The 15,567-nt window shown below is 37.6% G+C and overlaps 1 protein-coding gene across 2 annotated transcripts; it reads right to left on the bottom strand.

Moving 5' to 3' along the window:
* Nucleotides 1-5,637: 5,637 nt before the first annotated feature.
* epsti1 (epithelial stromal interaction 1) lies at nucleotides 5,638-15,567 on the bottom strand. 2 transcript variants are annotated; one of them, XM_061879641.1, is made up of 8 exons: nucleotides 15,407-15,567; nucleotides 14,373-14,431; nucleotides 14,194-14,277; nucleotides 14,026-14,099; nucleotides 11,417-11,500; nucleotides 11,006-11,079; nucleotides 9,074-9,165; nucleotides 5,638-6,040 (listed from the first exon to the last, which is right to left on the bottom strand). In XM_061879641.1, exons 1-8 carry the CDS (start codon nucleotides 15,469-15,471, stop codon nucleotides 5,979-5,981), a joined length of 594 nt encoding a protein of 197 aa, XP_061735625.1. In that variant the 5' UTR covers nucleotides 15,472-15,567; the 3' UTR covers nucleotides 5,638-5,978. The 2 variants fall into 2 exon arrangements, with proteins under 2 accessions (XP_061735625.1, XP_061735626.1); XM_061879642.1 differs by having other exon boundaries at nucleotides 5,638-6,037.

Here is a 15,567-nt window from a genome sequence, read left to right as displayed (position 1 = left end):
CATTACAAGTAACTACCTCTTGAAGCTCATGTAGGGAATGCCAAGAGTGTGCAAAACATTAATCAGAGCAAAGGGTGGCTATTTTGAAGAAAATAGAATACAAAACATTTTTTCAATTATTTCACCTTTTTTTGTTAATTATATAACTCCACATGTGTTCATTCATAGTTTTGATGCCTTCAGTGACAATCTACAAAGTAAATAGTCATGAAAATAAAGAAAACACTTTGAATGAGAAGGTGTGTCCAAACTTTTGGCCTTTACTGTATATGTATATATATATATATATATATATATATATATATATATATATATATATATATATATATATATATATATATATATATAAACCCCGTTTCCATATGAGTTGGGAAATTGTGTTAGATGTAAATATAAACGGAATACAACGATTTGCAAATCCTTTTAAACCCATATTCAGTTGTATGCACGACAAAGACAAGATATTTGATGTTCAAACTCATAAACTTTATTTTTTTTTGCAAATAATAATTAACTTAGAATTTCATGGACGCAACATGTGCCAAAGTAGTTGGGAAAAGGCATGTTCACCATTGTGTTACATCACCTTTTCTTTTAACAACACTCAATAAACGTTTGGGAACTGAGGAAACTAATTGTTGAAGCTTTGAAAGTGGAATTCTTTCTCATTCTTGTTTTATGTTGAGCTTTAGTCGTTCAACAGTCTGGGGTTTCTGTTGTCGAATTTTACGCTTCATAGTGCGCTACACATTTTTGATGGGACACATGTCTGGACTTCAGGCGGGCAAGGACCGTACACGCACTCTTTAACTACGAAACCACGCTGTTGTAACACGTGGCTTGGCATTGTCTTGCTGAAATAAGCAGGGGCGTCCATGATAACGTTGCTTGGGTGACAACATATGTTTCTCCAAAACCTGTATGGACCATTCAGCATTATTGGTGCCTTCACAGATGTGTAAGTTACCCATGCCTTGGGCACTAATACATCCCCATACCATCACAGATGCTGGCTTTTGAACTTTGCGCCGATAACAATCCGGATGGTTATTTTCCTCTTTGTTCCTGAGGACACCACGTCCACAGTTTCCAAATATAATTTGAAATGTGGACTCGTCAGACCACAGAACACTTTTCCACTTTGCATCAGTTCAACTTAAATGAGCTCGGGCCCCGCCAAGCCAGCGGCGTTCCTTGGTGTTGTTGATAAATGGGTTTTGCTTTGCATAGCAGAGTTTTAACTTGCACTTACAGATGTAGCGACCAACTGTAGTTACTGACAGTGGTTTTATGAAGTGTTCCTGAGCCCATATGATGATATCCTTTACACACTGATGTCTGTTTTTGATGCAATACCACCTGAGCGTTCAAAGGTCCGTAATATCATCGCTTACGTGCAGTGATTTCTCCAGATTCTCTGAACCTTTTGATGATTTTACGGACCGTAGATGGTAAAATCCCTAAATTCCTTGCAATAGCTCGTCGAGAAATGTTTTAAAACTGTTCGACAATTTGCTTACTAATTGGTGACCCTCACCCCATCCTTGTTTGTGAATTACTTAGCATTTCATGGAAGCTGTTTTTATACCCAATCATGGCATCCACCTGTTCCCAATTAGCCTGCACACCTCTGGGATGTTCCAAATAAGTGTTTGATGAGTATTTCTCAACTTTATCAGTATTTATTGCCACCTTTCCCAACTTCTTTGTCACCTGTTGCTGGCATCAAATTCTAAAGTTAATGATTATTTGCACAAAAATTTTTTTTTTATCAGTTTGAACATCAAATATGTTGTCTTTGTAGCATATTCAAATGAATATGGGTTGAAAAGGATTTGCAAATCATTGTATTCCGTTTATATTTACATCTAACACAATTTCCCGACTCATATGGAAACGGGGTTTGTGTATGTATGTGTGTACATATATATATATATATATATATATATATATATATATATAAAAGGGGGTTCTCGGTGGAAGAGGGGTTAGTGTGTCTGCCTCACAATACGAAGATCCTGAGTAGTCTGGCGTTCAATCCCGGGCTCAGGATCTTTCTGTGTGGAGTTTGCATGTTCTCCCCATGAATGCGTGGGTTCCCTCCGGGTACTCCGGCTTCCTCCCACTTCCAAAGACATGCACCTGGGGATAGGTTGATTGGCAACACTAAATTGGCCCTAGTGTGTGAATGTTGTCTATCTGTGTTGGCCCTGTGATGAGGTGGCGACTTTCCAGGGTGTACTCCGCCTACCGCCTGATTGTAGCTGAGATAGGCACCAGCGACCCCAAAGGGAATAAGTGACAGAAAGTGGATGGATGGATATGTATATAGATATATATATACTGTATATATATATACACACACATATATAAATATATATATATATACACATATATATACATATATATACACATATATATACATATATATACGTGTATATATATACATATACACACATATATATACATATATACATACACATATATGTATATATATATATACATATACACACATGTATATACATATATATATACATATATACATACACATATATGTATGTATATATATATACACACACATATATGTTACATGTACATATATATATATACACACACGTATATATATATATATACACACATATATGTTTGTGTGTGTATATATATCAATCAATCAATTGATTATATTTACATACATATACACACAATATATATACATATATATATACATACTCATATACATATACATATATATACATATACATACATAAATATATATATATACACATATATATAAAAATATATATATGTAAATATATATACATATATATATAAATATATATATACATACATACACTTATATGAATGTGTGTGTATATTATATATGTTTTAAATAATAATTATTAATAATAATGATAAAGAAGTATTTTTCAATAAAAAAAATATCTAATTTGTATTTAAATTTCAAATATTTTTTATACATTTTCCAAAAGACAGTGTTTACATCCTTATGGTTTGCACTGACGGGCTGTGCATTCCTCACCTAGGCCTTCAGTGATGTCCTAATTAGTCCGACTTCACCTCTCAAAATACCGTAAATGATGTCACGGACACGGCTGGAGATACTACACAGAAACCCACTTGCACACTACTCTGCATTGAAACACCTCAACGGTGTACAAAATGGTACATTTTTCAGGGCATTTAACATTCAATAAACCCGCTTCAGTAATTAAAACATATCTTACTGTTATGATCCGTGGTCCAGCTCATTTTTTTTTTATTTTCTTTTAGTTAGTTCCTGTTTGTGCACCTCTGAGTGTGTTTTGGTTGCCATGATTGCTCATTGTGTTCACCTGTCTCTGATTAGTGTTCGCCCGCTCACCTGCTTCCCGAGCACTAATCAGAGGCATTATTTAGGCCTGCCTTTGCCGGTCAGTCGGCCTGGCGTCATTGTTTCTCCATGCAACATGTCTTCGTGAGTATTACTTGTCTCAAGTCCATGCTAAGTGATAGCGATAGCTCCAAGTGCGATGAGCACGTAGTGTCTTCGGCTTGTTTTCCGTTTTTTTTTGTACTCCTTTGATTTTTTGTGAATTAAATCATGTCCGGAGTGGTCCGTCTCCATTTCTGGAGAACGAACCCCCCCGTAAGCTGAGAAAGGTCCGGTGGCCATGGATGAAGTGCTGGCTGTCCAGAGTCGGCATCCGGGTTGGACCGCTTGCCAGTGCATCGGTAGTGGGCATGTCTGCGCTGCTGAAGCGTCTCCTGCTGGCCCTACTATGGACTGGACTCTCTCACTATTATGTTAGATCCACTATGGACTGGACTCTTACTATTATGTTAGACCCACTATGGACTGGACTCTTACTATTATGTTAGATCCACTATGGACTGGACACTCACTATTATGTTAGAGCCACTATGGACTGGACTCTTACTATTATGTTAGATCCACTATGGACTGGACTCTTACTATTATGTTAGATCCACTATGGACTGGACACTCACTATTATGTTAGAGCCACTATGGACTGGACTTTCACAGTATCATGTTAGTTGGTAAAGGTGGCAATAAATACTGATAAAATTGAGGAATGCTCATCAAACACTTATTTGGAACCTCTTACAGGTGTGCAGGCTAATTGGGAACAGGTGGGTGCCATGATTGGGTACAAAAACAGCTTCCCAAAAAATACTCAGTCTTTCACAAAAGAGGATGGGGCGAGGTACACCACTTTGTCCAAAACTGCGTGAGCAAATACTCAAACAGTTTAAGAACAACGTTTTTCCAAGTGTTCTATCCACTATTGACTGGACTTTCACAATATCATGCTAGACCCACTCGACGTCCATTGCACTGGTCTCCCCTAGAAGGGGGGCGGTTACCCACATTTGCGGCCCTCTCCAAGGTTTCTCATAGTCATTCTCATCAACGTCCCATTGTGTTGTGAGTTTTTCCTTGCCCTTATGTGGGCGCTGACCCGCGGATGTTGTTGTGGCTTGTGCAGCCCTTTGAGACACTTGTGATTTAGGGCTATATAAATAAACATCGATTGATTGATTGAAATGTCAGGGCCAGCTGGAGGGCCTTCCTGACAACAACTCGCGTTCTGATTGGCTATGGCAATAGTCTATCAACTGTATGTGTCTGTTCACTTACAGTGCACGGACACCCACATTGTTGATTCTGAAGGCCCCGGGCAGATTTGGTTCAGCATGGCAACATGAGCTAGCTGAATTCTGATTGGATATAAACTAAAAGTAAAAACAACAGCACTGGAAGGAGCATAATATGACATGAAGAGAATATGAATATTTTTACATATTTAGGGAAAGTAAATAAAAAAATAATTGTATTTTTAATTGTGATCATGGTCATATTAGGCCAGCAGAGAAGGCCTCGCTGGTCCTGACGGCATACCACTGACGGTTTGTGCTACTGTTTGAAACCTGCAAGATTGACAGTTTTATTCACGGGGCGGTATAGCTCGGTTGGTAGAGCAGCCGTGCCAGCAACTTGAGGGTTGCAGGTTCGATCCCTGCTTCTGCCATCCCAGTCACTGCCGTTGTGTCCTTGGGCAAGACACTTTACCCACCTGCTCCCAGTGCCACCCACACTGGTTTAAATGTAACTTAGAAATTGGGTTTCACTATGTAAAGCGCTTTGAGTCACTAGAGAAAAAGCGCTATATAAATATAATTCACTTCACTTCACGTCACGGCTGACTTTTGAGGCACACTTTTCCACAAAATACTGAACTGCAAATCGTTGGAGGTCCTCGGGTTCTGAGTATGATGGACCCTGGCAACTTGAACGGTGCTCGGCGTTCCCCTCCGTTGTCGTTATTTCTGCTACTCGTCCTTACTTTGAACTATTGTTTGTCGTTCAAAGTCGGCGTGTGTTGACCGTTAATCCACTAAGACACAAAGCGCAGAGTTTCCAAGTCAATGTCGTTGAATGACGTCATTATTTGTGAAGAGAGACCCGTCAAAGCAAACAATGACATATTGTTTCTGCCTGACTGATGTCAACATGCTGTAATAAAATAATAATAAATGTACGGGACATTTCATTTCATTCAAGTATGATATCCATTCCTTTCCCAGCGGTGTCTTTATATTTTAATATTACTGTCATTAAGTTTGCACCAGAAAATAATCATTTATTTGGGTGGAACGCTTTGGCTTGCAGCTGCACATATTGATTCACTCAAAACATGAAGATGATGAGTCACGGCAAGGAAAAAAAACAATCCAAAAAGTGTTGCAAGGACTAAAAAAATAAAAGTGAGTCACCGGTCAGTGCAAGCAGACAGATAGTAGAAACCCCGAACACCCCGAGCCCCCACCTAAACTTTTGAATGGCACTTGGCTCCGCCCCCGTGGAAAGTGGCGATCAAGTGAGCGTGCCCTTGAATAAAGTCTGCGTCTGATAGTAGTCGCCATCGGGAAGGCTTGACTCACTTCTTCGCTAAAGTTCACTCAAAGCCAAATCCAGGTCTTGATCCAGGTCCTGATACTGGTCTTGGTCCTGGTCCTGCTTTGGAATTGAGAATACTATCAGTTCTTTAGGTGCAAAATGTATTAGAATTCACAAGGAGGACACAAACTTACGCATACGGATGTGTGGCAACCCCATTTATCTGTTCCAGTGTCAAACTATGGCCATCATGAAAACTTTATAAATTGGACTGACTGGCATACAAGTGTAAAAAGCCCTACTTCCTGTTTATTATCGTTTTCCCAGATAGCGCCCCCCTTGTGTGTCCTTGATGTTTCCCTTTTAATTTTGTGTGTTTTGTGGTGTTTTGGATCGGGCCCCTTTCAGGATTGTGCAAGTAATTTTTTGTGAATTTTTTTTAGATCTGCCTCGGGGAGCCGTGGCCATGTTTGCACCAGAGACCGGCTGCTGGCTCTCTGCCACACCAGAGTCCACATGGAGAGACCGGAAGAAGAGACCGGGTCCGCGGCGCTAGCGTTGAATGTCACCCCCCCCCCCTCCCTCCTGTTCAATGAGCACGTATCGGACATTTTCGTCTCCCTGGACGGATTCTGGCTCATCTACACGGACCGGACATTGGCCGAGAGCTAGTGGGCAGCTTAGGACAGAGTCGGCTCTCCTGTTTGCCTTTTTGGGTGTGTTTTGTGCACAATATCTATTATGTATTGCAATTGTCTTAAGTTTTTTTTGGCTGTGTTTTACTTTTGTAGCTATAAGTGGAAATAGCACCTCTGAAGTGGCAGCTGGTTGCATCAGCTCTGAGCATACTTGCCAACCTTGACACCTCCAAATTCGGGAGATGGGGGTGGGGCTGTGTGTTTGAGGTCGGGGGGCGGGGTTTGGTGGTGGTGGTGGGGTGTATATTGTAGCGTCCCGGAAAAGTTAGTGCTGCAAGGGATTCTGGATATTTGTTCCGTTGTGTTACGGTGCAGATGTGTTTGTCATTCTTGTTTGGTGTGGGTTCACAGTGTGGCCCATATTTGTAACAGTGTTAAAGTTTTTTATACGGTCACGCTCAGTGTAACCTGTATGGCTGTTGACCAAGTATGCGGTGCAATCAATTGTGTGTGTCCGTTAAAGCCGCATATATGATGCAACTGGGCAGACAAGCTGTTAGTATGGAGGAAATGCGGACGTGATGACAGGTTGTAGAGGACACTAAAGACAGTGCCTTTAAAGCACGCCCCTAATACTGTTGTCCGGATGAAAATCGGGAGAGATTTCAGAGAATGGTTGCCCCGGGAGATTTTCGGGAGGGGCACTTAAATTCGGGAGTCTCCCAGAATAATTGGGAGGATTGGCAAGTATGGCTCTGAGCTCTCAATGTGTTCTATGTCCTTTTAATGTTATCATGTGTTTATTTTTAATTTTTTTACCTTTTTTTTTGGTAGACCTCTTCCATCTGTACTGCAACCACGCTGTTTCCCCATTTTGGGATGAATAAAGTTTATTCTATTATTTGATTTGTATTTATGACTTTTTTTTTTTTTTTTGCCAGTGTTTTTCTTACTTTTGATGTTCCAAGGTGTGAATAAAAAAACAAATCAATTCTAAAATCCTAAAAATCCATCCATCCATCCATTTTCTACCGCTTATTTCCTTGTGGGGTCGCGGGGGGCGCTGGCGCATATCTCAGCTACAATCGGGCGGAAGGCGGGGTACATCCTGGACATATTTTGGAAAATGAAAAAGTTCACAAAGACGTAAATATTGTCATAATTTTGGTAACAAGTGAGGCAGCACTGGAATCGTTTGTACCTTTTGGGAAAAAAAAAAAAAAAAGCCAAAGCAAAAGCGATATTGTATCGAATCCCGATATCTGGGACTTGATACCGGTACTCAACTGGATCAATATTCAGTCATTTTGTGTGTCATATAAATATTAATCTGTTTAATAATATAAAACAACACATATATATAACATTTTGCTGCCTGTCCAGTCGTTATATCTTGTCTTCTTAGACTTCTTAGTCTCATTTATTAAGTATGCATTCATATTAGTTTTGTCCTTTGTGTGTTTCCGTAGTCTGGAAGTAGTCTTTGCCATTAAGTTGAATGCGCCAATTTGGTCTAATGTGGAGTGTTTATACTGTAAGTCATGTTTTTATGACACATCAGCTGTTTGATTGTAACATTTATCTTAGTTGTAGTTTTCATTAACAAATTCTGGAAGTGTTGAAATTGCCATGTAGAAACGCAAATGCTAATCATTAGCATTTATATAGCATATGCATTGTAAATTAGCATCAAGCTAACACATTTGAAAAAATGGAGCCTTAATTCTTTTTCTTTTATCAGACATGTTTGTAGGATTATATACATTTATTATATATACCAAATATAATGCAGTTCTTGGTTGCAACCAGCAGGGGTGCTGTTGATTCAACTGCCTTGATTGATTGATTGATTGATTGATTGAAACTTTTATTAGTAGATTGCACAGTTCAGTACATATTCCATACAATTGACCACTAAATGGTAACACCCAAATAAGTTTTTCAACTTGTTTAAGTTGGGGTCCATGTAAATCAATTACAGTAGTTTGCAATTTATAATTAAGTAATATCAAGAAAAAGTGAACAAAAAACAGGCAAAACACTAAAAGGGCGAGTCTTGCCGCTTTGAAAGTGACTTCGACCCTTTTGGTATTTCAAAGAAAATATTTACAGCATTGGCTGTGGGCAACCCCTCATGTAGTTTTTTTTACTGTCCTTCACAAGATGGCAGTAGCTGCGTTTGAAATATAAGGGGACGGCGTGGCGCAGTGGAAGAGTGGCGGTGCGCAACCCGAGGGTCCCTGGTTCAATCCCCACCTAGTACCAACCTCGTCACGTCCGTTGTGTCCTGAGCAAGACACTTCACCCTAGCTCCTGATGGGTGCTGGTTAGCGCCTTGCATGGCAGCTCCCTCCATCAGTGTGTGAATGTGTGTGTGAATGGGTAAATGTGGAAGTAGTGTCAAAGCACTTCGAGTACCTTGAAGGTAGAAAAGCGCTATACAAGTACAACCCATTAATTATTTTATTTATTTATTTATTTATAAGAGGCTTTGTCTACAACTGCATACGCTTACCTGTTGCCTCCGCCCAACCATCACGGGGTCCAGGTGAGCTCTGACGACAACCATCACGACCATCAAGGTTGTGCAGGAAGGCCGAGTTCACTCTGACAACAATCAAAACAACGTGTGATCATTCCCCCCATAAGAAACATAAAAAATAGTCTGATTCAGGGTCAAAACTGCGGCCATTGCATCTACTTCCTGGTTCCTGCCATTTTACTCATGCGTCATTATGTGACGTCCCCTGACTCCACCCACTCTGACAGATTTACAGTATATGTGCAGCTTTTAGCATGCATGCTTGCTAGCGCTCCACATGTGTTTCCAGCTGGCTGTGCGATGACACAACTCATAATTCATAATTCATGTGCAGCAGGGAGGAGGATGATTTCAACTACAGTGACTAAACTCGATTATTTATCATCTCCTACATACATTCATATGTCATAATACAACTGTATTACATACATAATAATACAGCATTACTATTGTTTCAATATTGTACTAAGTGTGCTCAAACATTATTACTTTTTAAATAGATGAAGCATTTGAATCGATTTAGTTTTTCTCTTTTCAAAACATGTAATAAATTAAAAAACAATACTAATAACACTGTTTATTGTTTTGATAATGTTTTAATCAACTTTTTATACATTTTATTCACACATATTTACATTGATATGATTTGTTTTGTTCAAATGTTATTTTGGAAAAAAATGTATTAAAGGATTTCCAATTTGAATGATCATTTTTATTTAAAACAAGTAATACATATATATATATATATATATATATATATATATATATATATATATATATGGAGTTGTTCAAATGTTATTTTTGTGAAAACTTTCAAAGCTTTTCTATTTTAAATGCATTTTTAAATAACCAAGTAAGAACAAGAATTTCAAAAAAAGATTTTGTTTTATTTTCTCTATTTTCATTACTTTTTATTCACATATATTGTACATTTATTAGGTTAGATATATTCTTTTGAGATTGTTTTAATCTTCTTTTTAATAAATTGTATTCAAATATATTTGATTGATTTGCTAAAATTTCATTTTTGTGGAAAAATTTAAAATGTTTTCTGATTTAAAAGCATTTTTAGATAAGCCAGTAAAAACAAGAATAATACAAAATAATTTATTTTGTTTAAATTCATTCTATTTGTATTAGTTTTTATAACTGTATTACATTAAAAAAACATCAATACAATAAAACGAAATATATTGTTTTGAATATTTTTTTTAAAAACATTATTTTGGAAATGCTAATAAACAGGGACTATAACGCTAATAAATGACATATTGTTTTATATTTGTTTGCATTTAAATTTGATTTTTACAACCCTTATGAAATAAACATAGGGTAGTAAAAATGTCATAACGTTTTAATTTACAATTTTTCTTTATGAATATCTCATTTTAATTCAATTAAATGTATTTTAATGGAGTATTATCATTATTATCTATCAATGTCATTAATATTTGTATTATTACTATAAGAATTCTTAATACAATTTAGATACATAAAGGCTTCAGTATGTGCATGTAATATTATCAATGGTGGTGGTAAAAAACAAAAACTGAAAAATTTAAAAATTTATATTAAAAAATTATATAATTGTATTATTATTGTTACTACTAATAATACAACTAATACACATAAAGGCTTCTTAAATTTATGTCATATTAACAGTGGTGGTAAAAAAAAATAAAAACTTACTTAATAACAAGGATAATAAAAAATTAATTGTTAGATACTGTATAGTTGTATTATTACTAATAATACAAATATTATACATAAGGTCTTATAAATATGATGTAATATTAAAGGAATGTACAAGGTTTGTTGTCCAAGCGTAAAAATAAGTTTGTCATCTGTTTAAAACCAGAGTTTTGAAGTTATTAAGATAAATAATAATTGTTGTTACAATATCACCTGATGTGTTCCTGTCGTTGTTGTTGGCGCCTGCACTGCTGCTCCTCCTGCGCCCTCATTTCGTTACGCTCGGCCTGCAAAACCTCACAGCAATTAACTTTTGTGTGTTCATAAAACGATCAAAGCTCTTGAATAGACAAAATAAGTATCAGTCTTACTCAGAAACCATGTAGAAATCAGTATTATATTTTTAAAGATTTAATAGGACATTGTTAGATTGGGCAAGTGTACCTAATGAAGTGTCCAGTGTACGCTTTAAAATGTGTCGTGCTAGCCTTTGCCACCATCTAGCGGTTACACGTGGTACTACTTTTTGAACATGAAAAGTACAGATTTACACAGTACGATAGTAATCCTGTAAATATTACAATATTATCATTTTTGTGATGATTTAAGAGTTTTCTAAATTACCTTTTTTCTTTGTTCATCCTTCTTGTGCTGAAACTCGTCATTTTCCTCTTGTCTCTTCTTCCGGGCCAAATTTTCCTGTTTCATCTGAAAACACAAACATACTTTTCGAATGAAAACTTGTTTTTTAATTTAGGTATACAAACACACTTTTTTAACTAAATGTTTATTTGATCAAACTGTATATAGTGAGGAACACACTTTTTAACTAAATATTTATTTGATCAAACTGTATATTGTGAGGAACATGTAAAAAGAAGGGAAAAAAAGCACACTTTTGCTCAGAAGACGTGGTCACTTTTTACCCAACATGCCTGTAACTACTAATTCAGCCAATAGAGGCCGCTGTTTGGCGGCGAAACTTCTTCAACGACTCTTTTCTTCCAATTGCAGTATATACAATAACAATAAGTTAAGGGGTATCCATCCATCCATTTTTCCACCGCTTATTCCCTTTCGGGGTCGCGGGGGGCGCTGGCGCCTATCTCAGCTACAATCGGGCGGAAGGCAGGGTACACCCTGGACAAGTCGCCACCTCATCGCAGGGCCAACACAGATAGACGGACAACATTCACACTCACATTCACACACTAGGGACCATTTAGTGTTGCCAATTAAACTAAGTTAAGGGGTATATGTGATATTTCTACTTGAATAAATGCTTCTGATATTCTGTACATCACAATGTTTGAACCTACTCTAATAATTAATGACATTTATCTTTAGCCTGCTAATCATTCTGTAATTGAGGACTCAAAAATAACTTATCATAAAATAATTTATACAATATTTCAGCCAGCCAAAACTTGTTGGACTTGGGCCTGTTTTTAGCATAAGATTGACAATAAAAGCTAAAGAGGAAGTCAGGCTTTGTTTTTTTCTGCACGCTACAATAAATTATATTACTTTTGTTAGGTGTGATGGCTAATTTGAAGCCCGTATATTAAGGAGAAACCCTAAATGTAGTTAAACCAGATGTACAGCGTAGCGCTTTTATTGTGAAGCCGTAAAAGTGTGTGATTGTTTTGACAAAGTTTCTTGACATGTTTTAATATCGGGTCAACTGACAGCAAGAGTCTCCTTTCGACATTCTGCCCAGAGTCTTTGACTTCTGTTGAGCTTTTATGTCATCGTACTTACTAAAACAGTCACAGTAATTATCCAAATGTTATGTTATCGCTGCACTTTAACTATAATCTGAACACGGAAGTGAAGCACCACCCACGTCTGAACGAAGCGCGTAGCAGGTGTTTGCTGCAGCGATGTCACCTCTTCTCAGGACGAAAATGTGTCTTTTTTTTTGTCGGGAGAACAACTTGCCATGGCTGTGAACATGATATTTCCATAATGTAAACTTTATTTGGTCCATTTCTGCTCGCTTGTGGCATATCAGTTGCAAGTAAACTGCAGCCATGTTCCTTCACTATGGCACAGCCCGAGGGTCAAAAAGGAAGTGTTTGCATTAATCCATCAATCCATTTTCTACCACTTATTCCCTTTGAGGTCGCGGGGGGCGCTGGTGCCTATCTCAGCTACAATCGGGCGGAAGGCGGTGTACACCCTGGACAAGTCGCCACCTCATCGTAGGGCCAACACAGATAGACAACATTCATATATTTTACAACCCGCTAGCACCAAACACCGCCCCCCCAACCTCCCGTGCATCGGTAAGGTGGGCGGGGTTGGAGGCGTAGGGTTTGGTGCTAGCAGGGTGTAAAAAAATATTCAGGAATGGTCATGGATGCAAAGGATTCTGGGTATTTGTTGTGTTGGGTTTATGTTGTTACTGTGAGGATGTTCTCCCGAAATGTGTTTGTCATTCTTGTTTGGTCTGGCTTCACAGCGTGGCGCATATTAGCAAGTGTGTTAAAATTGTTTATATCACAACCATCGGTGTACTCCGTCACCCAGTATGCCTTTCAATCTTGTACGTGTGTCTGCGGAAGGTGCACACAACATGTTGCTGGACTGGCAAACAGTTTGTACATGTTGTTGAAGGCGTTCAAGGCAATGGATGTATAGCACGCCCTTATTCTCGTTAACAGGATGAGCACCACCAGATATTCGCGAGAATATTTGCGGCTCCCAATGTCTTCTTTACTCTGTGAAACTGGTCAAAATAGCTCTTAGAGCGATAAAGACTGTCGACCCCTGATAAATAACAACGGGCGGGTGGCGGGCGGCGGGCGGTTGTGGTTTTGATAAAATGTTGGTTCGGAGGATGGCAGGTGGATGACGACTTTAGTGATGCGGTTGCGGATGATACAATTGCATATCCGCGCATCTCTAATACATACACACATATATATATGTATATATATATATATATATATATATATATATATATATACACACACACACATACATACATTCATATATACATACGTACATATACCAGTATATGATATGACAAGCGGCACAACATTAGGTGGCACAGCATGATCAAAAATGGTCAAAATGGTGCAATTCACTCAGGTATAACCCGACTTATTATTTATAATGTTCAATTGTTTTTTCAGTGTATCGCCACACTTGTAGATACTGATTAAATACTTCTCCATCAGCTTGGATTATATGTACCAAATGTTGTGGCCTGTGGTGCAATCAAGTACCTTCTTCAGTACTTTGGAGCAACGCAAGTCCTGGTATTGCCTCTCCCTGACTTGAGCCAACGTTGCATCGCCGCCTTGACGTGTTAAACAAGAAAGAACAAGAATAAAATAACCACTAAAGGAACATTGTGTAGGAAATAAAAGGTTAGTGTAACACTTGTACTGTACCCAGTTTGTCAGGAGTGATGTGCACGTGTGTCAGCCTGTGAGACTCCTTCCATCTCTGAAGCTCCTCCTCTTCCTTTTGAGCCACTACAACAACAACACAAATAATAACACAATACAATTAATAATTATGATAATAATATTATTTAAAAGAAAAGTGCAGAGAAAGGAGCAACGCTTACTCTTCCTTATTTGGTTTCGGCGAGACTCATTGGGTGGGATCATGGTCATTGCACCCAAGCTGGAACCCACCGAAATATTACAAACAGCACAATAATGACCAAAAAATATTAATAATAATAATAACGATGATGATAACAATGATAACAACAAAAAGACAACTATCAACACTTGCAGCACCGTTTAAAATTCTTTAAAAACATTCTCATACATTTAAATGCAAACATTTTCTCCAAACTTTTGACTGCATAGTGCTAGAGTTCTCAGACAGTGTCAATCAAAATAAAACCTATTCGATAATTAATATTTTTGTTAAAGTTAATGTCATTGGCAAGTGTGCAAGTGTAACTAATAAAGTGGCCAGTGGGTGAGTACAGTATAGCCGTTTGAGTGCTGCATTCACTTGTCGGAAATTACAATGCTCAGAAAGCTGAGTTCGTCATTTTTTTATTTGTTTTATGTGGTCATAATAAACAAGTTTAAAAATAAAACGCAAATACTGTAAAATCATCTTTTAAGTTGGATTTCCGGGGGAAACGAATATTTGCCCATTACTGTAACTGTCTCGAGTGATGCATTCGCGTGCCGTCTAAAATCCCAACGTCGATGCCGTCGTCATCTAAAAATATATATTTCTGAAATATCATCACATACCAAAAAAACAATACTAATTAAAATACAGAATATATTACAGTATTTACGTTTCTATTTTATGTTTGATGTGATTATTTGATGTTTTGTGAAAGACCGTTGGTATTTCCGGGTTACCTCCCAAGGCATCGTGACTGTTAACGTGAATCGAAACTTAATAAAACCAACATATTGAAACTGAAATAAAACGCTTTGGATATATAATATAACCTTAAAACACACGAAAAGCACATTTTTATTTGTTTTTACCGTCGACCAGGAACACAATAAAACCAATAAATAACAGTATAAGCCAACAAATACAATAAAGATTTTTTTTTTAATAAAAGAGCAAAGAACGTTTCAGCGAGGAAATATAGTCAAACAAAAATATGAAGTTTCTTACCGTCGTGTAGTATTTGTCTCCGGATTTGAAACTTCTGTGGAGGTTTCCAACCTCGGACAATCCATCTTTCACGCAAAAACAAGCTGAATTTGTTTCTAAGTGGACCACATTCCACAGAATGGGCGTGTTTCGTACGAGAAGAAACACTCCCACATGAAAGG

This window comes from Nerophis ophidion, linkage group LG19 (genome assembly GCF_033978795.1).
Source record: "Nerophis ophidion isolate RoL-2023_Sa linkage group LG19, RoL_Noph_v1.0, whole genome shotgun sequence".
NCBI classification, from domain to species: Eukaryota; Metazoa; Chordata; class Actinopteri; order Syngnathiformes; family Syngnathidae; genus Nerophis; species Nerophis ophidion.
The sequence above is the reverse complement of the archived record's forward strand: the minus strand, read 5'-3'. Positions and strand labels throughout refer to the sequence as shown.